Source organism: Myotis daubentonii, chromosome 7 (genome assembly GCF_963259705.1).
Source record: "Myotis daubentonii chromosome 7, mMyoDau2.1, whole genome shotgun sequence".
NCBI lineage: Eukaryota > Metazoa > Chordata > Mammalia > Chiroptera > Vespertilionidae > Myotis > Myotis daubentonii.
Window position 1 is genome coordinate 25,443,511 of NC_081846.1, and position 27,731 is coordinate 25,471,241.

At 41.4% G+C, this 27,731-nt stretch overlaps 1 protein-coding gene across 1 annotated transcript; it reads left to right on the forward strand.

Moving 5' to 3' along the window:
- MOGAT1 (monoacylglycerol O-acyltransferase 1) lies at window positions 1-27,034 on the forward strand. The gene is made up of 6 exons (XM_059703314.1): window positions 1-248; window positions 11,415-11,593; window positions 12,637-12,841; window positions 16,245-16,419; window positions 16,905-17,104; window positions 26,715-27,034. The coding sequence occupies exons 1-6, from the start codon at window positions 155-157 to the stop codon at window positions 26,867-26,869; spliced, it is 1,008 nt and encodes a 335-aa protein (XP_059559297.1). The 5' UTR covers window positions 1-154; the 3' UTR covers window positions 26,870-27,034.
- Window positions 27,035-27,731: the final 697 nt, after the last annotated feature.

Sequence of the window (27,731 nt, forward strand, 5' to 3'; positions counted from 1 at the left end):
CGCCGGCTCGGGCGCCGCCACCGCCTCCTCCTCTCCGCCCCGCGGGTATCCCGCGCGGGACCCTGCTCAGACCGCGCACTTCCCGCAGGCGCTGCAGAGCAGCGAGCTTCCAGGTGGCCGCAGTCTGCGCCGCAGTCCTCGCCGGGGCCGGGCCATGAAGCTGGAGTTTGCGCCGCTCAATATCCCGCTGGAGCGGCGGCTGCAGACGGCGGCGGTGTTTCAGTGGGTCCTGTCCTTCCTGCTACTCGGTAAGACCCCCGCGCGCTCCGGGCTGGCCAGATCCGGGCAGGACACCGCGGGCTCCTCCCTCCACGACACTCCTTGTCTAAGGACTGGCATAGACCCTCCAGCCCTTCTTCCCCTGTGAGCCAGAGCGAACAGGTCAAAGAGGGCGTTTGGAGCTTCTTGGAACTCCTCTTCGCTGTCTCTCCCCACGTGAACCTCCTAGTGAATGACTGCCAACTTTATTTTTTCCTGTGCTATTTTTTTTTAAAGTTAGGTGTACTTTACCCACAATAAAAGACATAGGTTATAAGTGTACGGGCCAACGAATGTTGGCAAATGTATACACTCAGGTGTAACCACGACCCAGTGGAGCTATAGAACATTGCACTTTAGCCTCTCATAAATGGAAAAACAATGCCCAAGTCTTTCACACCTAATATCTTCCTCTCCCCACCCTCATGACAAATAGCCGTGCTGGCTTTTCCATGTTTGAGACCTTCCGGATGCAAAAAGGACTGCTCCACAAATGGGTTGGGTTGGGTGGCCTCTGTCTGTAAATAATTCCACCCAGGAGTGTGTTCTGACCGGTTCCCAAGTTAAGCCCGCGTGGAAACGCACTGGAGCCAGTCACAGAGGACAAGGAGTGGGGCTGGGGGGCGGGGGCGGGGGGCCATTGGGGCTTACCTGAGCGCTTTTTGTCTGCATAGTTGTTCTGCTTTTGGAGAAATGGGGGATGGTATGAGAGGAGAAAGAAATTAGTAGGAACTTCAACTCTCTCAAGGTTGACATCATTTATACGCTGTAAGATCAGATCATGGGTTGCACACTGTTGAGGCTGCAATAATAGTAACAGCACTAGTAAACTCATTGCACCAGAGAGGTTTACACTTTTGAGTCACTTTAGATTAGAATGTGATCACCCAGATCAGTGGTTCCCAGTCCGAGGAGCTTCAAACATATGGACACCCAGGCTCTACCCCTAGAATTTCTAATGCTTTTGTTTCAGAACTGAGCCCATGCATCATATACAGGAGTGGGCAGAAGTAGGCTTACAGGTGTAACACAAATAAATAACACAATAATTAATAAATAATAATGCAAAAATAAACTCATGTACTCACAACTATAAAACTATTATGCAATATGTATGTACATATATGTGTATATATATAAAATTTTAAAAAATAAAATATTAACAAACTCTCTGAGTGACTTTAGTGTGCAGCTAGGGTTTACTGAAAAAAAAAAAAAGATATCCAAAACATTAACTCATTAAGTCCTCACATTCCCTTTTGCTCTGGGCCAAAGGACCATGGAGATAATAACAGACACACTTGGGGGGCTTAGTGTGTGTCAGGCCCTATTCTGGCACCATATAGTATTGACCATGTCATCTTCACAGCAACCCTCTGATGTAAGGACTGTTCATACCTGCACTTGTTTTTTATTTTAATACTATTGGCCTGGTGCATGAAATTTGTGCACAGTAAAATGGGATTAATTAGAGGAAATATTTTAATATCGCTTTTTGCCCTTTATAATAGAAGTGTCAGAGATGAAAGAAAATTAGTAAAATGTATATGAAAATCTTTCTCCTGTCAGAGTCTGGGGTGCACCATGGGACCCAGAGTCAAGTCCCCGCCCACCCGCTTGCGCCTCAAAATCGCGCGAGACCCAGACCTGGCTGCCCCCCCCCATTGGGCTAAAAAATCCAGACTCGGCCAGCCCCAAACTTGTCAAGCCCCGCTGGGCGGGGGGTGCAGCCTCAGGTCCCCTGTCCCAGTGCAGGGACAGGGGCGCGGCCTGAGGTTCCCCAGCCCGAGCCAGGGCAGGGGGCATGCCTTGAGGTCCCCCGTCAAACCCCACCGAGTAGGGGGCACGGCCTGAGATCCCCTGTCAAGCCCCGCCAGGCGAGGGGTGCAGCCTCAGGTCCCCTGTCAAGCCCCTCTGGGCGGGGGGCACAGCCTGAGGTCCTCCAGCCTGGCACCGGGGTGGGGGAGCAATCTGAGGTCTCCCAGCCCAGCACTGGGGCAGGGCACGCACCTTGAGGTCCCCAGTCAAGCCCTGCCAGGCGGAGGGCACAGCCGAGGTCCCTGCTGATTGCTCATTAAGGCTCGTTATGGGAATTTGGCCTCTGCTGTGGGTGCAGCCATCTTGTGTTACCGAAACCCCACTCCGCTGTGGGTGCTGCCATCTTTGTGGCAGAGTGACGGTCAATTTGCATATTCTCTCTTTATTATATAGGGTATTTTTATTTATTAATTTCAGAGAGGGAGAGAGAGAGAAACATCAATGATGACAGAGAATCATTGATCGGCTGTCTCCTGTACGCCCCACACTGGGGATTGATCCCACAACTCAGGCATATTCCCTGACTGGGAATCGAACTATGACCTCCTGGTTCATAGGTCAATGCTCAAACACTGAGCCACACTGGCCAGGCCCCCCACTTGTTTTATAGCACTTGTACAGATGAGGGAACTAAAAGGTGAAATCAATTGTTCAGGGTCACATAGTTAGTCAGAGGTAGGAGGAGCTGGATGCAAACCCAAGTATTATACCCCAAGTCCTTGCTTTAACCCCTGTGCTTCCACTGTAGTGGCTTGAACTTGGAGATTGACTTGCTTGCTGATCAATCATCACATCTCTGATAGTGCACTGTCCTTTTCTTTCATGACGCTTGTCATTGCTTGTATTTGTGAATGTCTGTGGTTACTTGAGAAAGGCCTGTCTTGCCATCCTTGTCCACAAGCTCAGTGAGGGAGCCCCTAGTACATGCCTCACCCATGGGAGATAAGAAATAAATATGTTGCCGAAACCGGTTTGACTCAGTGGATAGAGCGCTGGCCTGTGGACTGAAGGGTCCCGGGTTCAGTTCCAGTCGAGGGCATGTACCTGGGTTGCAGGCACAGCCCCAGTAGGAGATGTGCAGGAGGCAGCTGATCGATGTTTCTCTCTCATCGATGTTTCTAACTCTCTATCTCTCTCCCTTCATCTCTGTAAAATAATCAATAAAATATATTTAAAAAGAAAAAAAAAGAAATAAATATGCGTTGAATGACTGCCTCCACTTTGTCACCCAGAAGGGAAGCTATTAAACTCACAGGTTCCTTTTTTTTTTTTTTTAAGATTTTTAAATTGGTTTTTAGAGAGAGCGGAAGGAGAGGGAAGGAGAGAGAGCGAAACATAGATGTGAGTTCGATTGGCTGCTTCCTGCACACCCCCTACTGGAGATTGAGCCTGCAACTTGGGCATGTGCCCTTGACAGGAATTGAACCCCGACCCTTTAGTCCGCAGGCCAGTGCTCTATTCACTGAGCCAAACCGGCTAGGGCTAGGTGAAACCTTTTTGACACGACCTCTTCCTAGGTTATGCTTTGTGCTTCGCGTTGCATTATATTAGGATGCACATAAAGCCTAGTTCTATTATTAGTGTCAAGAGTGATCAGGTAAGATGTGATCTGAGAGATGGTAATTGGCTTGTTGCAAACAAAAGTTCCCCCTTTACCTACTGATTTAAGTCCCTATTTAATGATTCTTGCCTATTTATTTGGACTGCAAAAAAATGGTAGCTTACTTATTCTTTCTTTCATTCTTCACATATTAACTAGAATTTATGCAAGACTTTCCTTCCATCTTTTATTTTATTTTTTTTAAAATATGTTTTATTGATTTTTTACAGAGAGGAAGGAAGAGGGATAGAGAGCCAGAAACATCGATGAGAGAGAAACATCAATCAGCTGCCTCCTGCACACCCCCCACCGGGGATGTGCCCGCAACCAAGGTACATGCCCTTGACCGGAATCGAACCTGGGACCCTTGAGTCCGCAGGCCGACGCTCTATCCACTGAGCCAAACCGGTTAGGGCTCCTTCCATCTTTTAGAGTCAGTTGACTACCCTACAATTTAATTCTTCTAGGAAAAGTAGGATAAAAGCTGGCTTATTTCTTTCTACTTAGCTATCAAATTGTTAAAAATATGTTTTTATTGATTTTTAGAGAGAGAGGAAGGGAGAGTGAGAAAAAACGTTGATGTAAGAGAGAAACATCAATTCTTTGCCTCCCACATGGACCCCAGCTGGGGGTCAAACCCACAATCTGGGCATGTGTCCTGACTGAGAATTGAACTGGTGACCTTTTGGTGCATGGGACGATGTTCAACCAACTGAGCCATACCAGCCAGGGCAGTTATCAGTTTTAAAGTAAGAAGTTGATGTAATAGCTACTTCTAATGGTGAAAAGAGGGATTTTATTAATTATATATATTAAGATCTCTAAATCAAAATCTTGGAATGCACTTTTCTTCCACTATCAGGAAATGAGTAAGTTATTAGCCATTGGGTTTTCTTAACAAATAGTAAAATGTTTCATTTAGTCATGAAACCAAACATTGTTTCCTTAAGATCAATGTTAAGTATGGGTCATCCAATCTTATGATATTGTATTAGTTTTAGGTGTGCAATATAATGATTGAATATGTGTATATATGGAAAAATGATTACCACAATAAATTTAGTTAACATCAGTCACCACACATAGTTACAATTTTTTCCTTGTGATGAGAAATTTTAAGATTTACTTTTAGCACCTTTCAACTATGTAATGCTATAGTATTGTTAACTATAGTCATTTTGCTGTACGTTACATCTCCAGGAGTTATTTATCTCATAACTGGTAGTATGTACCTTTTGATTCCTTCATCCCTACTACCAATCTCACCCATCCCTGCCTCTGGCAAGCACCAATCCATTCTCTATATCTCTGAGTAAGATTTTTTTTTTAGATTTCACATATCAAAGAGATCATACACTATTTGTCTTTCTCTATGGGGCTTATTCCACTAGCCTAATACCCTCAGGGCCTATTTATGTTGTCACAAATGGCAGGCTTTCCTTTTTATGGCTGAATAATATTCGTGTGTGTGTGTGTGTGTGTGTGTGTGTGTGTGTGTTGTTTCCATGTTTGGCTATTGGGTTACAGATATCTTTTCAAGATAGTGATTTCATTTCCTTCAGATAAATACCCAGAAATGGGATTGCTGGATCACCTGTGATCCAATCTTAATATTCCAAAAATAAAAACATTACTTACTAACTTGTGGGCTACCACATGCTGACTGAAAAGTAGCAAATTGAATAAGAGAGCCAACATTTGTTGACCATCTTTTACCTACGATCCCACATGTCACAGATTATTAGGTTTATTATTTTAGATGAGGAAAACTGAAGCTCAATAGGTTAAATATCGTGCCTAAGACCACATAGGTGGGACCATGATGTTTTATTGAATGAGTCTATTTATTTACGTATTTATTTAAGCACCTTTAATGAGATACAAAGGTACAGTAAACTGCACATATTTAAAGTGTACAATTTGACAATATAAGAAGCCATCACCACAGTTAAGATAGTGAATATAGCCATCATCTCTAAAGGTTTCTCATATCCCTTTTGTAATCTCTCCAAGCATCCACTGATATGCTTTCTGTCATACAGATTAGTTTGCATTTTCCAGTGTTTTATCTAAAAATGGAGTCCGATCATATGTATTCTTTTTTGATTGGCTTCTTTCACCCAATGTAATTATTGTGAGATCATTTTTACTGTTGTGTGTATAAGTAGTTCATTGCCTTTTTGTTTTGAAGTGGTATTCTAGTGAATGAGTATATTGCAATTTGTCCATTCATCTGTTGATGAATATTTGGGTGATAGCCATTGTGAATAATACAAGTCGTATAAACACAGGCTTTCTTTACACTTCACTAAACCTAAATATGGAATGGCTGATCATGGTATGGTAGGTTCAGAGTTATGGTAGATTCAGAGTTTTTTTTTAAAATGGAATTTATTGGGGTGACGTTTGTTAATAAAATTCTATAGGTTTCAGATGTACAGTTCTATAACACATCACCTGTATATTGTATTGTGTGTTCATTACCCCAAGTCAAGTCACTTTCCATCACCATTTATTACCCCTTTACCCTTTTCTACCTCTCCACCTCTCTTTCTGGTAATCACCATACTGTTGTCTATGCCTATGTTTTTTGTTTGTTTTTTGCTTAATCCTGTCACCTTTTTTCACCCAGCCTCCCGAAAGGTTTAACTTTTAAAGAAACTTGCCAAGCCCTGGCCAGTGTGGCTCAGTTTTCTGAGCACCATCCCATGCATCAAGAGGTTACTTGTCCGGGTTGCGAGCTTGATCCCCAGTAGTGGGTGTGCAGGAGGCAGTTGATGGATGTTTCTCTCTTTTGCCTCCCTTCCTCTTTCTCTAAAATCAATAAAACATTTAAAAAAATTCTTTATAAAGAAATTGCAAAACTTTATTCTGAAGTGGTTGTATTTTTGTGCATTCCCACCAGCAGTTTGTGAGAGTTCCAGTCACTCCATTTTTGCCATCAGTCCATATAGTCAATCTTTATAATTTTTTGCAATTTTAATAAGTGTGTTGTCTTATTGTAACTTTAGTTTGCATTTCTCTAATGATTAATGATGAGCATGTTTTCATGTGCTTATTTGCCATTTGTATGTCTTCTTTTTGAAGTACCCTTTTAAATCTTTTATCTATCTTTAATTGAGTTGCTTATTTTCCTATTAATGAGTTTTGAGAGTTCTGTGTGTTGTTATGTAGGTTTTTCTTCCAACCTGTGGATTATCTTTTTATTCTCTACAGGGTATATTTTGAAAAACAAAATTTTAATTTGCATGAAGTCCAATTTATCCATATTTTAAAATCTGGATGTTAAAAATGTGGGTCTAGGTAGTATAGCTAAGAAATTTTTGCTTGCTCCAAGGTAACAGTTTTTTATGTGCTTTCTTCTACAAGTTTTATAGTTTTACATAGAGGTTAATGATACATTTTGGGTTAATTTTTGCCTATAGTGTAAGGTTTCAATTCATTTCTTGGCATATGTATAATCTAATTTTTCCAGCTCCATTTGTTTGTTTTTTTAAAAAAAAGGTTGGGTTTTTTTTTTTTTTCTCTATTGCATTGCCATTCTGCCCTTGTCAAAAGTCAGTTGTCCATATATGTGTGGTTTATTTCTGGACTCAATTCTGTTCCAGTGATCTGTTTGTCTGTCTTGATGCCAGTACCATACTGTTTCGATTATTGTGGCTTTATAATAATTCATGAAATCAAGTAGTCAAATAGTATTAGCCGTCAGACTTTTTCTTTTTCAGGGTTGTTTTGACTATTGTAGTTCCTTTGCATTTCCATATGCATTTTATTTTTTAATTTCTTTGTTAATCCTCACCTGAAGATATTTTTTTCCATTGGTTTTTAGAGGTGGGTAGTAGGAGGGAGGGAGGGAGAGAGAGAAACATTGATGTGAGAGAGACACATCGATTGGTTGCCTCCTGCATGTCCCCCAACTGGAGCTGGGATTGAACCTGCAACCCAGATATGTGCCCAAGTATGGGAATCGAACCTGAGACCCTTCTGTGCAAGGGCTGATGTCCTAACCACTGAGCACACTGACCAGGGCTCCATATGCATTTTAGAATCAGCCTGTCAATTTCCACAAAAAAGCCTGCTGGGATTTTCATTGGGATTGCTTTTTTTAAAAATAAATGTTTTTATTTTGTTGTTGATTTTAGAGAGAGAGGAAGGGAGAAGAGAGAGAGAAACTTCATTCCTCAGTCGGGATGTGATTTTGCTAGAATACTTCTTTTCTATAAAGCTAGGGATAGCTAAAAGCCACTATGAAGCTGAAAGTGGGTCATTGGATCAGTCAGTATGTCTACTTGTATGAGATTAGAAGTCCAGACTTTCCTGCAAATGGAGGTCTACATGGTAGATTCTAACTCGTTCCCAGCCAGGCAGCACTGCCTAATCTATGATGCATTACTATTGCTTATAGATGTGATTCATAATTTCCCCCATCTTTTAATTTAGAAATTTTCAAACCTACAGAAGTACTAAAATTAGTTCAGTAAAGATTGTTTGTACTTACAGGAGCATGAAGCTGAAACAGATAAAAACTGAGGTTACACAGCATGTGCCTTTGGGTGACTAAAGATTTCTGAGCATAAAAAATAAAAAAAAAGATTGTTTGTACTTAGATTCACCAGCTCTTAGTGTTTTGCCACGTTTGCTTTTTTTCTGTCTGTACACACACACACACACACACACACACACACACACACACACTTTGTTGTGACTGCTGCTGTTGAACCATCTGAAAATAAGAAATTAAGTTATAGAAATCATTGTCCTTCATCCCTATGAAATACTATAGAATATGTCTCTTGAAAAGAAGGATTTTGTACGGAATTACAATCCCATTATCATCTTCAAGAAATTTGTCAGCCCAGCTGGCGTGGCTCAGTGGTTGAGCGTCAACCTATATGAACCAGGAGGTCATGGTTCAATTCCCAGTCAGGGCACATGCACGGGTTGTGGGCTTGATCCCCTGTGTTGGATGTCTGTGTGCGGGAAGCAGCCGATCAATGATTCTCATCGTTGATGCTTCTAGTTCTCTTTCCTTTTTCTCTGAAATCAATAAAAATATATTTTTAAAAATGTATCAGTGATACAATGATCTTATTTAATCTGTAGTTCATATTCAGATTTCCCTAATTGTCTTCAAATACTCCTTTAAAGCGAACAGTTCCTATACCTGTTACTTGTTCTTTAATCTTTTTAAGAGATTTTTTAAAAAAATAGTCCCAGCTAATTATCTCCTAGCATGTCCCACAGTCGGCGTTGCCTAATTATGCTCTCATGATTAGAGTCGGATTAAATATTTTGGGTAAGAAGACCAGCAAGGTGATGGGGTATATTTTCCATGGGATCATATTAAGAGGCATATGTCATCTTGTGACTGTATTGCTGATGTTAAATGTAATGATGAGGTATGCGCTTGGGCTGAGCCTTACTTGTTTCTGACTTTCAGTACTATTCAAGTGGGCGGGGCATGGCAGCGCTATTCACAGTAGCCAAAAGGTGGAAACAGCCCAAATGTGAATCCACAGATGAATGGGTAAATTGCCATATATCCACACAGGGGAATATTCTTTAGCCTTAAAAAGGAATGAAGTACTGGGACATGCTACAACATGGATGAACCTCAAAAACTTGATGTCTAGCCTTGGCTGGAGTGGCGCAGTTGGTTGGAGCATAGACCTGTGTACCGGAAGGTGGAGGATTTAATTCCCAGTCAGGATAAATACTCAGGTTGTAGGTTCGATCCTAGTTGGGGTGTGTGCAGAAGGCCCATCAATGTTTCTCCCTCACATCTCTCTCTCTCCCTTCCTCCCTCCCTCCCTCTCTCTCTTCCTCTAACTGCAAGCATGTCAAACTCAGTGGGCCGCATGCCTCCCCCGGGCTGCGAGTTTCACATGCTTGCTCTAAAGTAAAAAAAAACTTGATGTCTTCAAAAGGTTACGTATTGGATCATACAGTTTATAAAAAATGTCTGGAAGCGGTAAATCCATAGGTACAGAATGCAGGTTGTTGCTCGTCGGGGTCAGGGGAGAGGAAAATAAGGAGTGACTGCTTAATGGATACAGGGTGATTTTGGAACGATGTTATATGAATTTGACCTCAGTAAAAAGTAGCGGGTGGGAGGTTCCTCAACAGTGGGGAGAAAGTCAAGTCTATGGGAGTGTAAGAGATAGAGGCAGACCTGTGTTTTTCATCCAGGATGTACCTAAGTCAAGGCAGCTGAAATGCGGGCCTTCAATGTAGCTTGGTTTGTGAATCTAGATAATTCTAGCAGATATCAACATCAGCTTGGAGAGCTGTGTAATATATTGGAATACACTTCTTATCTTCCTTGTCTCTTTGACCTCCAATTTAGAAGAATCATATTACCTTGGATTGCTTGATGAAATAAAAATAGAAACTAGAGGTGATCCCTTCACCTAGTTTTTGTAGGGTTTTCTGCTTCCGATCCAATTTAGGATCAAGGGATTTAAAAGTCTTTTTTGAAACGATATGAAATACAAAAAAAATGTATACAATGTGTGGAGTGGGAGTTTAAATGAGAACAACTCCTTTAGATAGTAAGGTATTAAAGTGTCAGGCGACAAAGATGTTGTGCTTAGTGCTCTAGTATTTGACTTACTATCCTATGGAAGTAAATCAAAAAGTAGGAGAGAAACATCATGGATTGGCTGCCTCCTGCACCACCCCTACTGGGGATTGAGCACACGACCCAGGCATGTGCCCTGAATGGAAGTGAAGGGACAAAGTTCTTTTTAACAAAGCTGATAGAGAGTGGAAAGGAGTTTGGGGCACTGAAGTCAGCACTGGATTAGCAACTGCAGCACATAATAGCAGAGAAGGAGGCAATGGCACTCCTTAAAGTAATAGTAATAGCTGGCATTTATTGAGCACTCACTATGCACCAAACCTTATGTCTTTATGCTCCCTCCCCTCTCGTTGATATATTTCTCTTTTTATAAACATTTTCCAGTGTAACATGTAGCATAGACATAAGAAGGAAATCTCTAGCTTAGCTTAATATATTACTTTAAGGCGTACATTCTTGTTACTACTACCCAAGCCCAGATTGGTCAGTGTTTGCATCATTAGGTGCATGAACAATTTGGATTTTGCTCTGTCATTGTGAAATGTTTCAAGTAGAGATAGAGGAGCTAAGATAGAAAGAGTCCCTCCTATGCTATTTCTATCTCTGGCAATAGAGTTCCTGAAAATGAAGTTTGCCACTAGAATGTGCCCCTGTGTGGGCACATGAGTAATGGCTGCTCCGTCAAGGTGAACACCTGTTGTATCCCTCTGCGTCCCTCCTGTCAGTGACGATCCTTCCTCCTTTTCTTCTCTCCCCCCACCCCCTTATCTCACGTCAGTGAAAACTTTGAATTTAGGCAGATCAACCACTTATATTCTATGTGGCTTGCGCAATTCACTGAACCTCTCTAAGCCCCAGCGTCTCTTCTATGGAAAGAACATTAAGAATACTATGGCTGCTTCATTGATACCATGGATATATGAGGATTAAACGGAAATATTTTGGCCAAATACACAATATAATACTTGGTGTATAGTAAACATCCAATAAATGTCAAATAATACTATGTCATTGCCATCTTGTTTTATTACCCACTTGAACTGAGGTTCAGTTTAATACCCTTTGTATGTATTACATCTCCCACCATGGGCCAATGATTGGCCAAGAGTGAGCAGATGCTAACGGATCCTGATTCCTGAGGGCTTCCCTTTCTTACAGCGGAGGTGTGCATTGGAATCCTCTTGCTACTGATCTTATACAACTACTGGTTCCTGTACATCCCTTACTTGACATGGCTTTACTTTGACTGGCGTACTCCAGAGCAAGGAGGCAGGAGATCCAACTGGGTCAGAAGCTGGGCCGTTTGGAAGTACTTTAAGGACTACTTTCCAATTCATGTGAGTAGACTTGTTTTATATAGTACTAGAGGCCCAGTGCGCATGAAATCGTGTGCGAGTAGCTCGCTTCCGCTTGCCTCAGCTGGCTGCCCTGCCCATCGCTGCTCCTAGCTCGCTGCCCCACCCCACCGCTGTGAGAGCTGCTGCTCGTTTGGTCATGATGGCGTTATGGTGTGACGGCCATGGGCCTTTTATATAAGAGATGATTTTGAGCTTGAAGAAGAATGAAAATTTTTTATTACTTATATTTCTTTTTTTTAAAATATATTTTTATTGATTTCAGAGAGGAAGGGAGAGGGAGAGAGAGAGAGAGAAACATCAGTGGTGAGAGAGAACCATTGATTGGCTGCCTCCTGCACGCCCCCCTTTGGGGATCGAGCCCACAACCCTGGCATGTGCCTTTGATCAGAATTGAACCCCGGGCCCTTCAGTCCACAGGCTGATGCTCTATCCACTAAGCCAAACCAGGTAGAGCTATTACATGTATTTTAAGCTTTTCCTCTTTTAGAGGGAGAAAGCCTACAAATCAGCCCAAATTACTAAACACACTGTAAGCTAAGTTAAAACTTAGGCTGTCTGAGGGAGGGGCTGTGGGCTCAGGAAATAGTTAAAAATATGGGGAGCAGTTTTAACCCAGGGAATGAAAACAAGTCATTCTCCATTTCCTTTTTACATTTTTTATTTTTTTTCATTTCTTTTTTTTTTTTTTAATCCTCAACCAAGGATATTTTATTCCATTAATTTTTTTTAGGGAGAGTGGAGGGGAGGGTGGAGGGGGAGAAAGAGAAAGAAACATCGATGTGAGATAGACACATCGATTGGTTGCATGGGCCCAGACTGGAGTCGGGGATCAAACCACAACCCAGGTACCTGCCCTTGATTGGGAATCAAACCCGGACCCTCAGTCCACAGGTGGATGCTCTAACCACAAGCAACCAGCCAGGGCTCATATCCTCTTGATGTAATTGTTAGTCATTTAGTTTCTTCCTGGACTAATCAGGGAACTTTTTTTTTTTTTTAATCTCAATGTAAATGTGTTGTAGCTCATCAAAACTAGTGATTTGGATCCAAGTCACAACTACATATTTGGGTTTCACCCCCATGGAGTGCTCGTGGCTGGAGCCTTTGGAAATTTTTGTACCAATTATTCAGACTTCAAGAAGCTGTTCCCCGACTTTACTGCGTATCTCCATGTGCTTCCGATTTGGTTCCGGTGCCCTCTCTTCCGAGAATACCTGATGAGCAGTGGTAAGTAAAGGCCGATTGCTGTTTCTGCAATGTTCTAGGGAGACAGGACCACACAGAATGGGCCCCACCCACCCCCAACCCAGTTTTAGAGTCTTTATCCCAATCTGGCACTTTTTGGATATTTCTTGCCTCCACCACTGCACTGTAAATGCCAGCACAACACAGACTATCCTTTTGTCTGTCCACCCACAGATCTAGCATACTGCCTGGAATATAGGGATGTTCAATCGATGTGAATTTAATGAAAGAGTAAATTGATGAGTCACTGTATGTACCCAGATGTGGTAGAGAGAATCAAGTAAGTGATAAATGGCAGGGTTGGAAAGGTGCCTGATATACTTTTATGAATATTAGAGATGAAAAATGTCCTCTGATGTGTCTTGAAGTAATAGCAGTATTAAACTAAACATAATCTGCTATCTTTTCCTTCCCAGGTTAAATATAATGGGTCAGAAATAAGAGTTCATTCTACTTTGCTTCTCTGAACTAGTGGAAGATTCTTTGATTAGTGAAGCTATAATCCTACCAATTCTGAGAATAAATTAAGCTAAAATACTATCAAGATACGATATAACTGTGTACAATAGCTCTCACTTGTGTCAGTAGCTCTCGTTTCAACTTCAGAGGCTCATTTTGTTTGGTTTCCCAATTTGACTAAATTATTAACTAACCATAAGCTATAGTAACTGAGAAAGTGCTTTCTGTTTATGATCACTGCATAGGTTATTATTGTCTTTGCATTTCTTGGCTATAAAGGGAAGTGGATAGTCTCTTTTTTGAAAAATTCCAATTTCAGGATCAATAAGTGGCATATTCAGAGACAGAATTTTCCATGGTCTTCCAGGTTTTCATTACTTCCTATTAATCTATCAAGTCTCCATTGTCATAATACTGGGTCAGAGTCACTAACCACTGAAGAACCAGGATCAATGACTGGATTTTTAGGTTCTGTTTATGGACCTTCTCCCATATGGCCCTGGGCTTTCTGTCCAGTCTAGGCTGCCACTGCCTGTGGCCTCTAGGGGGTGCACTAAAACCCCCAAACTACTGTAGAGGAAAAGTATCCCTTCCTTTCAGAGTTGGGCAGACATTGGGTTAGAGGTGTTTTTTTTTTCTTTTTTATTGAATTTATTAGGGGGACATTAGTTAATAAAATTATATGTTTCAGGTGTACAATTCTATAATTCATCTTCTGTATATTGTATTAAGTGTTTACCACCCAAGTCAAGTCTCCTTCCATCACCATTTATCCCCCCTTTACTTCCTTCTACCTCCCCCCATTCCCTTTCCCTCTGGTAATCACCATACTATTGTCTGTGTCTATGAGGGGTACCCCCCCCGTAATCCCTTCACCTTTTTCACCCGACCCACACCCCTTCTCACCCCTGTCTCCTCCCTTTTGACAGTTGTCAGTCTGTTCTCTATCTATGGGTCTGTTTCTATTTTGTTTGTTAATTTCCATTTGGGATAGCATGGGTGGACCTGGAGAGCATTATGCTAAGTGAAATAAGCCAGTCAGAGAAAGAGAAGTACCATATGATTTTACTCACGTGTGGAATCTAAAGAACAAAATAAACTAACAAATTAGAGTTTCATTAAAAAAAATTAAAGGGAAACTTTAAAAATTTCAGAAAAGCTCAGAAAGATATTTACAGTATATAGTTGCTGATTCAGAGTATAGCCATATGTGAGTTTGAATAGAGCAACTGAGAGCTGGTGTGGCAAATTCATGGCACAACAGATGCAGGTGCACCCTGTCCGTTGCACGTCAGATACAAATAATCAACCATAGAGCCTTTCTCCATGTGGTGCCCCCACAGCCACTGCCATTTACTGGAGAGACCTTTTCCTTTGCTATAACCTACAATATTCCAAAAACGAAATAAACGGTACATTTGCACAATGGAATACTACTCGGCTGTAAAAAAAGAAGGAAGTCTTATTTTTTGGGACAGCATGGATGGACCTGGAGAGCATTATGCTAAGTGAAATAAGCCAGTCATAGAAAGACAAGTACCGTATGATTTCACTTATGTGTGGAATCTAATGACAAAAATAAGCTAGCAAATAAAACAGCAACAGACTCATAGATACAGAGAACATACTAACAGCTGTCAGGTGCTGGGTGAAAAGGTGAAGGGATTAAGAAGAAAAAAAAAAGACAACAGTATGATGATAACCAGAGGGAAGGAGACCTGACTTTGGATGGTGAACACACAGTACAATATACAGCTGATGTATTACAGAATTGTGCATTTAAAACATATAATTTTATTAACCAATAAATTCAATAAAAAAATTTTAAAAAACTAAAATAAAAACACCCAAACTTGTAGCCAGTGGAGGTGCAAAGTTAGAGAGTCAATCCCTCCCAGAACCTGCTTCCCAGGACAGGCCTGGGTCCGAGGCTGCCCATCTACTCTGTGCCTGCCTCAGTAGCTGCTGCTCTGGGTGCGAAAGACAGACACATGCGCTAGACCTCAGGTAGTGAAGAACCAATAGGGTTTTAGAGATCCTTTGCTGTCAGATGTTTGTTTTGCTCTTACTCATGGGATTTCTGTGGCTTAAGTCCTTGTCAGTCCTGCCTCCAAATGCTTCCTCTTGGCTCATTTTGGTGAATAGGCACCCAGCAGGTGTCAGCCAGAGCACACTCTGAGTTTCAAGGCTCCTATTAAGGCAGGGCAGGTAGTGGAGGGCAGATCACAACAGGCTTATATACCATGAGGAGGACTTTAGATTTTGTCTTGTAGGTAAACCACGGGAACTTGTGAGGGATTTTGAGCAAAAGCAGGACCTGACTGGATTGTGCATGTTAGAAAGATCATTCAGACAGTAGATACATTAGCGAGGTGAGCCTGGAGACTGTGATGGTAGAAGGGGCCTGTTGCAGTGATCAGGGAGAGGTGATGAGGGCTCAGCTAACACAGTGATCATGGCAGTGGAAATACAGAAGAGGGGATTAATATGAAAAGTAGTTGATAGATTCAGCAATACTTAATGAAGGCAGCATATGGTAATATTGTCATCATATAATCAGCATCTAGCAGGGTGTCTTGCTTGTAGCAGGTGCTCGGTAAATGCTTTTGAATGAATGAATATGGCCAACATGGTGGCCAAGAAGAGGGGACTACCTATGGGACTTGGTTTCTGACTTGAGTGACTAGATAGATGATGGTTCCATTCACCTTGATAGGTAACGTTGGACAAGGAACAATTCTGATGAATAATTGAATTCCCTGGGTTTGGAAACATGGAATCGGAGGTGTCTCTGAGCTGTTGAGGTAGACAGCGTGTTCCAAATCTAAGCCCTTAGATGCGCACTGAAGCCATAGAATACTGTGATTAAAATGTTTTCAGTTTTTGAAAAGGATAATTAGTTACACCTTTTGTCTTATTCACCAAGGGCCAGTCTCAGTTTCCAAGAAAAGTGTGTCCCACGTGCTGAGCAAGGAGGGAGGTGGAAACATTTCGGTCATTGTCCTCGGGGGTGCAGAGGAATCCTTAGATGCTCATCCCGGGAAATTCACTCTGTTCATCCGCCAGCGGAAAGGATTTGTGAAAATTGCTTTGACCCACGGGTAAGTGGCTTTTCATTTCGGGTGACTGGGTCAGGGAAGGCAAGACATTATTAAATGAGCACGAGAAAGTAAGGTCATTTTTGTAGCCCTTGGACAGTCCTCCCCCTAATCGACCTTCCCACAATGGTAGCTCAAAGCCATGGCGCCCACCAACTAAAATGTCTTTAAAAGTAAAGTCAACAAAAAACATACAAGCTGTCCAGCCAAATGATCAAAGGAACCGTGGCCAAAACAACAGATGAAAATCTTCCTGATTTTCCATAGAATAATTTCCACAGTCACGAGACTGCTGAAGTGCCCCCCAACGAATTTCAACAATAAGTCAGGTTCAATGTAAGGAACATGAAGTTAGTATAAGTTGACTCGGGGACATTAAATACTTGTTAGAAATCTGCTGCAAAGTCAGTTGGACATTATCCCATCTTTACGTCCTTTTCATTGAAACTTCTTATTCTTTCCCTGTTTGTTTGTTTTTTTATTTGCAGCGCCTATTTGGTCCCTGTGTTTTCTTTCGGTGAAAATGAACTATTTAAACAAGTTAGCAACCCTGAAGGCTCATTGCTTCGAACTGTGCAGGATAAACTACAGAAGATCATGGGGTTTGCTTTGCCACTGTTCCATGCCAGAGGAGTTTTTCAGTACAGTTTTGGCCTAGTGCCCTATCGGAAACCTATTCACACTGTTGGTATGTACATTGAAGACTAACACTTGTTAAAACAAGTAAAAACATTATCTTACTTTGAGCATTGTTTATTATTATGGATTGAGGCGCTAATCCAAGGGAAGTAGCTTTGAGTAAGAACTCCTTAAAATAACAATTCTATAGATGTTATTTGAGCTTCACATCCAGTATGCCTGTAATTTATAAAATGACTATATTTTGCATTTGAGTGGGAATTGATGACTTCCAAGATCACTGCTCTTGAACTACAGGTAGAATCCAATTTTAGAAATAAAATTTCTAGTCCTCTAGGATGAATCTATTTCTCTATAGCAGCAGAGTATAACAGCAATTCTTCGATGAAGTTATATCGAACCTATTAATATATACAAGTTTCTGTATAAAAGATGCTTTCACCATGTTAGTATACATAGGCATCAGTTTCTATAGCAAATGCATTCTCTTTATGCAACTTAGCTATATTTATGTATATCCTAATATAGACTGATTTTATTTTTTAAAGTTGCATGTTTAGTCCGACCAGCATGGCTCAGTGGTTGAGTGTCGCCCTATGAACCAGGAGGTCACGGTTCAATTCCTGGTCAGGGAACATGCCCAGTTGCAGGCTAGATCCCCAGTGTGGGGGGTGAAAGGGGCAGCGGATCAATGATTCTCTCTCATCATTGATGTTTCTATCGCTTTCTTTCTTTCTTTCTCCCCTTTCCTCTCTGAAGTTAAAAAAAAATATTTTTTTTTCAAAGTTGCATGTTTAGGGAAATGGAGGTGGGGGAGGAGGATGACAGATCATGTTTTTTAAAAAAATATATTTTTTAATTAATTTCAGAGAGGAAGGAAGAGGGAGAGAGAGATAGAAACATCAGTGATGAGAGAGAATCATTGATTGGCTGCCTCCTACATGCTCCCCACTGGGGATTGAGCCTGCAACCTGGGTTTGTGCCCTTGGCCAGAATCAAACCTGGGACCCCTTAGTCCACACGCAGGTCGACGCTCTATCCCCTGAGCCAAACAGGCTAGGGCAACAGACCATGTTGATAAAGGAGGAGGAAAGTAATTAGCTCTTTAGGTTGAAAAGGAACTGGAGAGTTGGAAATGAGAAAGCTGAGTCAGGTGCTAATATCAGAATTAACCAAAATTATATACTTCATAGGAAACTGAAGTAAGAGTCTCACCATGGATAGCCCATTAACTAAAATACGAATGTTTTCTTTTTAGGTCTGTTTCATTAGAATAGGATTTTATTACTGTTAGCTTACAAGAGCTTAGCATTTCACATGCAGTCACACGATACTTTTAAATGCTATATTTAACTCAAATGGAATGTTAGAAGATGTTGATCCGTTAGTGTAACAGAAATACTGAGATAAGTTTAAGTCTGCAATTGTGTTTTTCAGGATAAGCTGGTTACATTTTTTTGGCATATTGTCAATTAGTCATTTTTATATTTTATGTGAAAAATACTGTAGTTGGTATTTGAGGAGCGGGGGATTTAAGGAAAATGGCAAGACATGCTTTTAGGAACTGGAAGTTTAAGTGTGTAACACATGCACCATGAAAGAAGTTGTGAATGTTCAAAGCAAGTATATTTTTTCAGGTTAAATGATCATAGTTATCACCTGGTTGGCTTCAACATTTAAAAAATTTTATTCTTCTTTTTAAATTTTTTTAATTGAATTTATTGGGGTGACATTGATTAATAAAATTATATAGGTTTCAGGTGTACAATTCTATAATATATGTCATCTGTAGATCATATTGTGTGTTCACCATCCCAAATCAAGTCTCCTTCTATCACCATGTATTTCCTCCGTAAACTTTTTTTTTAAAAGTAAAGTAGTTTGTCATTCGATATAGACTGGTTACACCTTTACTGACAAGTAATTAATTGATCAGTGGTCAAATGGAAATGACCAAATTCAAATTCGTTGTCAAGACTAGAAAACTGCAGGTCTGGTTTTCACTCATGCCTGCATCCAGTGGGCTTCTCGTAAAGATTCAGGAAAAGGAAAGATTCCTTCAGCACATGTTTCTGTTTACCCCTGAACATTTATGTCAGAAAGACCATTTCTCGTCACTAGCATCTCAGTTTCCACTATTACTTGAAATCTCTCGAAGCCCACACTATGAATCTGAATGTTTCGGGGACTCGGCTGCCGTGATACAGTGGTGGTCCCGTGGGAGTCAGATGATTGCGAGCAGCCTGATGGTGTGAGCTAGATCCCCGGATGAGGTGTAGTTAAAGACTTGTGTAGTGACTTGAAATAACACAGGGGTTAGGGGCAATCAGGCAGGCAGGCAGAGGCTGAGGATAAGACAGGTTGAGGAGAAGATATTTACAACTAGAGGCCCGGTGCATGAAATTCGTGTTGTGTCCCTGAGCCCAGCCTACATCCTCTTACAATTCAGGACCCCTCAGGGGATGTCCGACTGCTGGTTTAGGCCCACAGGATCAGGCCTAAACCGGCAGTCGGACATCCCTCTCGCAATCCAGGACCACTGGCTCCTAACCGCTGCCCTTCCTGCCTGCCTGATCGCCCCTAACCACTCTGCCTGCCTGCCTGATCACCCCTAACTGCTCGCCTGCCTGCCTGATCGCCCCTAACTGCCTCTGCCTGCCTGCCTGATCACCCCTAACTGCCTCTGCCTCAGCCCCTGCTTCCAGAAGGATGTCTGGAATGACATTCAGAAGGTCATTAGGTTGTCTGGTCTAATTAGCATATTATGCTTTTATTATTATAAATTCCATAAACAAAAGTGAAGCTGTGGATCAGTCAGATGCAACAGAGAATAAAACACTGTATTGTATTGAAACAGTGAAGTTACCATGTTCATTTCTATTCTAGATTAATGCACTTCAAACCCAGGGTTGTTTCTTTGTTGACTTCCAGGCAGGATTCAGGGAGCATCCAGTTATTTGCAGCCCCTCTGGCTTCTCTTTCTAGAGGTTGTTTGGTTTATTTGTTTGTTTTATCAAAGTGAAAAAAAAATCTTTTTCAGTTATACTTGACATTCAATATTATATTAGTTTCAGGTATACAGCATAGTGGTTAGACTTTTATATACCTTACAAAGTGATCACACACCGCCCCCCCACCCCCCCATAAGTCTAGTATGCACCTGGCACCATACATAATTATTACAATATTATTGACTATATTTCCTATCTGTGCTTTACATCCCCCTGGTTATTTTGTAACTGCTAATTTGTACTCCTTAATCCCCTTGCCTTGTTTCACCCAGTTCCCCAAACCCTTTCCCCTCTGGCAACAATCAGTTTGTTCTCTGTATCTATGAGTTTGTTTCTGTTTTGATTATTTGTTTATTTTGTTTTTTAGATTCCACATATAAGTGAAATCAGATGGTATTTGTCTTTCTCTTTCTCTGTCTGACTTATTTCACTTAGCATAATACCCTCTAGGGCCATCCATGTTGTTGCAAATGGTAAGATTTCCTTCTTTCTTTTGGACAAGTAATGTTCCATTGTGAATATGTACCATATCTTTTTTATCCAGTCATTTATAAATGGACACTTAGATGGCTTCTTTGCTATTATATATGAAATGTCCTTCTTTGTCTCTTGTTACAGCCTTTGCCTTAAAGTCTATTTTGTCTTATATAAGTACTAGAGGCCCGGTGCACGAAATTCGTGCACGGAGAGGGAGGTCCCCTCAACCCAGCCTGCACCCTCTCCAATCCGGAACCCCTTGAGGGATGTCTGACTGCCGGTTTAGGCCTGATCCCCGGGACAGTCGGACATTTCCTTTCACAATCCTGAACCACTGGCTCCTAATTGCTCACCTGCCTGCCTGCCTAGTCGCTCCTAACTGCCCCATCCTGCCAGCCTGACCCCCCCTCACTGCCTCCCCTGCCAGGCTAATCACCCCCAACTGCTTCCCCTGCTGGCCTGGTCGCCCCCAACTGCCCCCCCCTTGCTGGCCTGGTCGCCCCACACAGCCTGCTTGTTCAGTCATTTGGTTGTCCCTCACTAACCCCCCTGCCAAGCTGGTCACCCCATGCAGCCTGCTTGTTCATTCATTTGGTCATCCCTCACTAACAACCATGCCTGCCTGGTCGCCCCACATAGCCTGCTTGTTCAGTGGTTTGGTCATCCCTCACTAACATCCCTGCCGGCCTGGTCATAGGCAGCCATCTTGTGAGGGAGTGAGGGTCAATTTGCATATTACTGCTTTATTATATAGGATTGCTACGCCAGCTTTTTTTTCTCATTTCCAACCCTTTACTTTCAGTCTATGTGTATCTTTCAATCTGAAGTAGATATTTTATAGGCAGTATATGTATGAGTCTTGCTTTCTTTTCCATTCAGCCACCCTTTGTCTTTTGATTAGAGCATATAATCCATTTACATTTAAAGTGGTTATTGATAGATATGCAGTTATAGCTATTTTTTTTTCAAATATATTTTATTGCTTTTTTACAGAGAGGAAGAGAGAGGGATAGAGAGTCAGAAACATTGACGAGAGAGAAACATCGATCAGCTGCCTCCTGCACACTCCCCACTGGGGATGTGCCTGCAACCAAGGTACAGGCCCTTGACCAGAATCGAACCTGGGACCCTTCCGTCCCCAGGTGGACGCTCTATCCAGTGAGCCAAACTGGCTAGGGCCAGTTATAACTATTTGTTGTTTGTATAGTTTTCTTTTTTCACTTCTTTTTCTATATTAATTAGTTGTAATTTACCATAAAGTCCCAGTGTTAGGTTATTTGCATTATGGACACCCTTACAGGCCTCCCATCGCTGTTTGTGTGCAGCACAGAAAGGGACCGAGGACCCTCTTTGCTAGACTCCCACGGACTTCCTGCTAACTCCTCAGCCTGTCTTCCGATGTGTGTGTCCTAGAAACGCTGTTTCATTTGATCCTTACGGCAGCATTGAAAACAACCGTGCCATTAAGCCATTGGCCCTTTTTATCTGCAGGCGCACCATGATGGCTGTGGCTAACGCTCAGCACCGGCCACACGCACAATCAATACTGACGTCGCGAAGCTGGTTATTATGCATCAGCCAGATGTGCGAGGAGGTGGTGTGGGCCTGAGGTCTGACTCGGAGAGACTTAGAATGTTTCATTTATCTTCTCCGAGCCTCAGAGTTTACACCTCCAAAGAGGAGATGATTAGAATGGTCTGTCTTCTCTAACGGTTCCTGGGGAGTAGGTGATGTAATCTGTGGGGAGGCACCTGTACCCTCAGGTGCTAGAGGAGTGTGGGTTGATGCAGAGCAGAAGCTTCCTGACTAGATTGTTGGGAGCTAGCAAATGTGTTTCAATTTTCCTGTTAATGTTAATCGGAATCAAATAATGAGGATATGATGAGGCAAATCTGGATTGTGGGGCATTGTAGAAAACAGCTGGTCTGGACTCTTAAAAAGTATCAATGTTGTGGAAGACAGAAAGGAGAGAGTGAGTACTCAGAGAGACACACCGGCTGTTGTGGATTGGGGGGAACAGGGATAAAGGGTATTATTGAGACAGTTGGTCAAGTTCGAATGTGGATTAAGTATAAAATAATATTGTGCAGAGGTTTAATTCCTTGGGTATGATAATGGTGTTGTTATGTGGGACAGTGTTTTTGCTCTTAAATGCTGAAATATACAGGGTTGATTAACATGATTGAATACTTATTATCTACAACTTTCAAATGGTCCTACAAAAATAAAAATAATAATCATATATATACATATATCAGATTCATATACGTGTTTGCAAAAAGTTCAAAATTGGTGAGTCTAGAGGGAGAGTGTGCAAGTGATTTTGCATTTTTTCTAGGATTGAAATATTTTAAAATAAAAACAGGTAGGGGAAAAAGATAGGGAAGGGAGGTACTGTAAATAAAACAGGTTTGAAACAACATGAGGACAGCAGTAGTCTATTACGTTTCAAGTCATTTTTATATTCTGATGGGGGGAAAGCACACTAAGGGAGTCTCTGAACTAGAAGGAAAGGAAGGGAAACCTTTAATTGAAATATTAATTGTAGAGATTAAAAGAGATCATGTTAAGGGGACCAGTATTGTGCCTAGTATGATGTATAAGGTGCTCAATAAATGTTCATGAGTGTGTGGTGTGTGTATGTGTACATGGGTACACACACACTTACATTGAGCATCTTTTGAGCCTCACCATAAGCCAGAGGTTGGACATGAACCCAGGTTTCATCTGGCACCCACGTTTGGACTCTTCACAACCCTGCTCTGCCACGCAGCTCCCACCAGTCCTTTCTCTAGTGTGCAGCTATGTAGCTTCTGGAGAGAGGGATTCCTGTGGGAGACCCTTAGGGAGAGAAACTCTGTGGAGTTTTCATAATCACAGAAAAACAGAACAGAGATTTCTTTTTATTTTTTATTTTAATATATTTCTTTTATTGATTTCAGAGAGGCAGAGAGAGGAAGAGAAAGATAGAAACATCAATGATGAGAGAGAATCATTGATCGGCTCCTCCTGCACACCCCACACTGGGCATATGCCCTTGGCCGGAATTGAACCTGGATCCCTTCAGTCTGCAGGCTAACGCTCTATCCACTGAGCCAAACCAACTAGGGCAGAACAGAGATTTCTTATTGTGAAAAATCTCTTTGCCTCAACGAGAAGAAAATAATGCCCATTTCCTAATTTTTCTCCAGCCGTATATACCAGTGATGGCGAACCTATGACACGCATGTCAGAGGTGACACACGAACTCATTTCTTTGGTTGATTTTTCTTTGTTAAATGGCATTTAAATATATAAAATAAATATCAAAAATATAAGTCTTTGTTTTACTATGGTTGCAAATATCAAAAAATTTCTATATGTGACATGGCACCAGAGTTAAGTTAGGGTTTTTAAAAATGCTGACACGCCGAGCTCAAAAGGTTCGCCATCACTGGTATATACAGTGGCTCATGAAGCTGCTCGTTCTTCATCTTTATAAATACAACACAGCACCATAGACGTTAGAGCGAGGCTGCTGTGGCAGCAACAGATGCATAACTGACCTCGAATTGTTGGGTGGACTTGGAACACGGAACAGGCCAGCATGCCAGCTATAAAAAGCACCGAAACATAAACAAGTACTCTGATTCCTGACTCTGCCACAAGTAGATGTTGGGTGATTTTGTTCCAGGGCAACGAGTTCTCTTTCCAAGAGCAGTCTGATGCAGCTGTTTTTTCCATTGTGTCATAAAAAGAGAATTATGCAGCAGTTTGCCACTCACTTAGCTTTATGTTGAAAACATCTTTTTCTCCTCCTTAGTGGTAAACCTCTCCTTTTTTGAGGAGAGAGAGAATTCTGATCAGGGACCCTCCTCAGATTTGCATATTTTTGTTTGTTATCTCTGTTTTTATCCCTAAAAAATAATTGAGAAAGATTTCTTATTCTGATCCAATTTTGGGTCAGTTTTGTAATGAGGGGCAGGAATACTGGCTTTAAGTTATTTCCTTTCTGTGTGTAGTTGAGGAACTTTCAGCAGCTGTTTCTCTATATATAAAAAGGAGGAGGCGAGTATGACTATGTCTGTCTCACGCTTTAAAGGGAAAGGTCTTATGATGATAAATTTAATACAGTGGTCATGTTTGGGCTTGCTGGAACAACTCTCTGAAATATACTAAAACCACTAATAAGAAAAGGACAGAATTGAAGTTAACTGAGATAGCACACAGAAAATAAGACTCAACTTCAGAATCCACAAGTCCTAATTACAGCAAGCTGGAAACAATACACCTCACCTCCTTAGGCGGCTGTGTCTCTTTTTGTGTCCCCCACTCCCATCCTGAATAGTTAGTTGCACTTGACCTCTGTCCGTGGGATAATTTCACTAAGAAAACAGAAGCTTTTTCTATAAAATCAGGAATTCGCTAGGAGATTGATATGTAGGTTTCTCCCTGTCCCCCCCCCCCCCCAAACAACAATAAAGTTCAGAGCTCAAAGGAAGCTTCCGATTTTTCCTAACTGTACTCATATCCATGCATGTGAAAATCAAGGCCAGGCGGAAGTTGCCTGTTCGCTCAGTGTGCTTGCGGGTGAGCTAGCACTAGGCCTGGTCCAGCCCGGTGCTTTCTATGCCTCGCCAGCTCCCACTTCGCTCAAGATCACATTAGCCTCAGTGCATATTCCCAGCCACAACTCACAGCGTGGCGGTTATATTTCTAGTTCTCCGTGTTGAATTACAAAGGACTGATGTCTGCTTTATAGAAATTTGACATCAAAACTATCAAAGAAAGCTGTACATGAGCTTCTTGATATCTGGTTTAAAAGTTAGCAGTTTGAGAATATTAACGCGTATATGTGTCATGGGGTGACTCAGGATAGGCCAAAGGAAATACCCTTCTCTTTGAGTTCTATTCTCTTACCGAAAGCCCAAGCTAATCAAAGGGAATAAGCAGTTTGCTGCCCAAGCTGGTCATAGAACATCCTGCACATTTTAAACTCTTGGCATCAGTAGCAGCATCAGGCCAGCAGAGGGCGCAGTGAGTAGCAGAAAGGACCCAGGAGAGCAAAAGCCATGTGTACCTCTCCATATTTTCTAAAGCCTGAGACAGGTGAGATAAAACTTATTTATTATATAAATGGCTTTTAAAATACATATAGTAGTTTCCAGGTTTTTTAAAAAATTAACTAGTTTGTCTTTAATTACATAGGTAAAACACAAATGTAGAAAATTTACACAGTACAGATAAAGTGAAAGTTCCTTCATCTCTCCTTCCTTGGGTTATCAGTCTCTCTTTCCAGACTTTTTAAGTACAAAAAACGTTTATAATGCACCTAGAAATATAAATTTTTTTCATAAATGGGATCATATATTTTTTGCTTTCCCCCCACTTATTATTACATTTTAGACATCTCTATGTGTACATACATATTTATTATTTTATTTTTTAAATTGAAGTATAATTGACATTCTAGTAGCTTTAGGTGTACAATGTACTGACTTGATATTTATATATATTGCAAAATGATCACAATAAATCTCGTTAACATTTATTATCATGCATAGTTACAAAAATATTATTTTATTTGAAAAAGTTGCTGCCTTGGATTCCATTGGACGAATGTTCTATGGTTTATTTAATAATTTTTCTATTGAGACTTTTGGTTGTTTTTTTCCCTCCACTATTACAAACAGTGGAATCCTTATGATTATGTATGTTTTTTAGTACAGATATTTAGCTGCAAAGATATATGTTCTTTGAATTTTTTAGGATGACATTAAACAGAGTCAGAGGAGAGGGTTGATGCCTCAGGATTCAAGACTTCACAGTCACTCACAATAGGGGACTGTGGTCTGGCTGTCAGCTGTACCAGAGGAGGAATGCCGGTGACGTACGCGCGCAGCTGTGGCCTCTTCCCTCACAGCTGCGGGCAGCACAGTGGCTCACTTGACTCAAAGTCTGAACCACCAGGGGACTGACAATCCAGTGTCTGCCGGGAAGGGAAGTTCTTTAATTGTTGTTGAATGGGATGGGGTGACCACTGTGGGCAGCCAGTAAAATGAGAGCGGGCTTGGAGCTCGTGGGGCTGATGGGTTCTGATTGGAAGATCTCTCCAGGGCTGTTCATTGAGGCAGTGGTCTGGGGTGGAGTGGTTTTGGTTTCTTACGTCTGATGTATTCTCTGTTTTTGCAGTCGGCCATCCAATCCCTGTTCATCAGACTCTGAACCCAACCCGGGAGCAGGTCGAGGAGCTGCATCAGACCTACATGGAGGAGCTCAGGAAGTTATTTGAGGAGCACAAAGGGAAGTATGGCATCCCAGAGCACCACACTCTCGTTTTTAGATAACTGTCCTCTTTGAAGGCTGCAGGAGGACGGGAGAATAAATATGTTAAATACGTTAATTTCTTTCCTTGACTGTGGAATTAAATTTGCACCTGGAAAGTATTATTTATGGTGACAGATGTTGATGTAGAACTGTGTTAAATAAAAATACAGTGTGTGATGATAGGACACGGTTAGAGATAACTATAAGTCTATTGATAATTTCCTTATTGAGGAAGATGAAATCATCTTACAGGTTCAGAAATTGTTTAGAACAGTGGTTCTCAACCTTCCTAATGCCGCAACCGTTTAATACAGTTCCTCATGTTGTGGTGACCCCCAACCATAAAATTATTTTCATTGCTACTTCATAACTGTAATTTTGCTACTGTTATGAATCGTAATGTAAATATCTGATATGCAGGGTGTAGTTTCATTGTTACAAAATGAACATGAAGCGTAGTGATTAATCACAAATACAATATGTAATTATATATGTGTTTTCCGATGGTCTTAGGCAACCCCTGTGAAAGGGTCGTTCGACCCCCAAAGGGGTCGCGACCCACAGGTTGAGAACCACTGGTTTAGAATTATTCACGTGCTAAAAAAATGAACAGCTTCAAAAAATGATTAGACCCTTAGGCTCAATATTACAGTCATTTAAGGTGGTGTTTTCACTAAGTGTATTAGCTGTTATTCCATGCAGCTGGAACATTTAGGAGACGGTGTGTAAAATAATTTGCCATACGGAGCTAGGAGAGATCATTAACTTTTGTTGCTTGAACAGACCATTTTTTAGTGAGTAATGTTACTTTTAAGACTTAGACCATTTGATCCGTTAGGTCATGTCAACCAACACATTTTTATACACTGGGGCAGAATTGTT

What these genes read in the sequence shown, in the direction of transcription:
- MOGAT1 (XM_059703314.1), top strand. Translation starts at nt 155, where the DNA reads ATGAAGCTGGAGTTTGCGCCGCTCAATATCCCGCTGGAGCGGCGGCTG. An exon ending in CCTGTCCTTCCTGCTACTCG is followed by an intron (nt 249 to 11,414) that starts GTAAGACCCCCG and finishes CCTTTCTTACAG; the next exon opens with CGGAGGTGTGCATTGGAATC. An exon ending in AAAATTGCTTTGACCCACGG is followed by an intron (nt 16,420 to 16,904) that starts GTAAGTGGCTTT and finishes TTTTATTTGCAG; the next exon opens with CGCCTATTTGGTCCCTGTGT.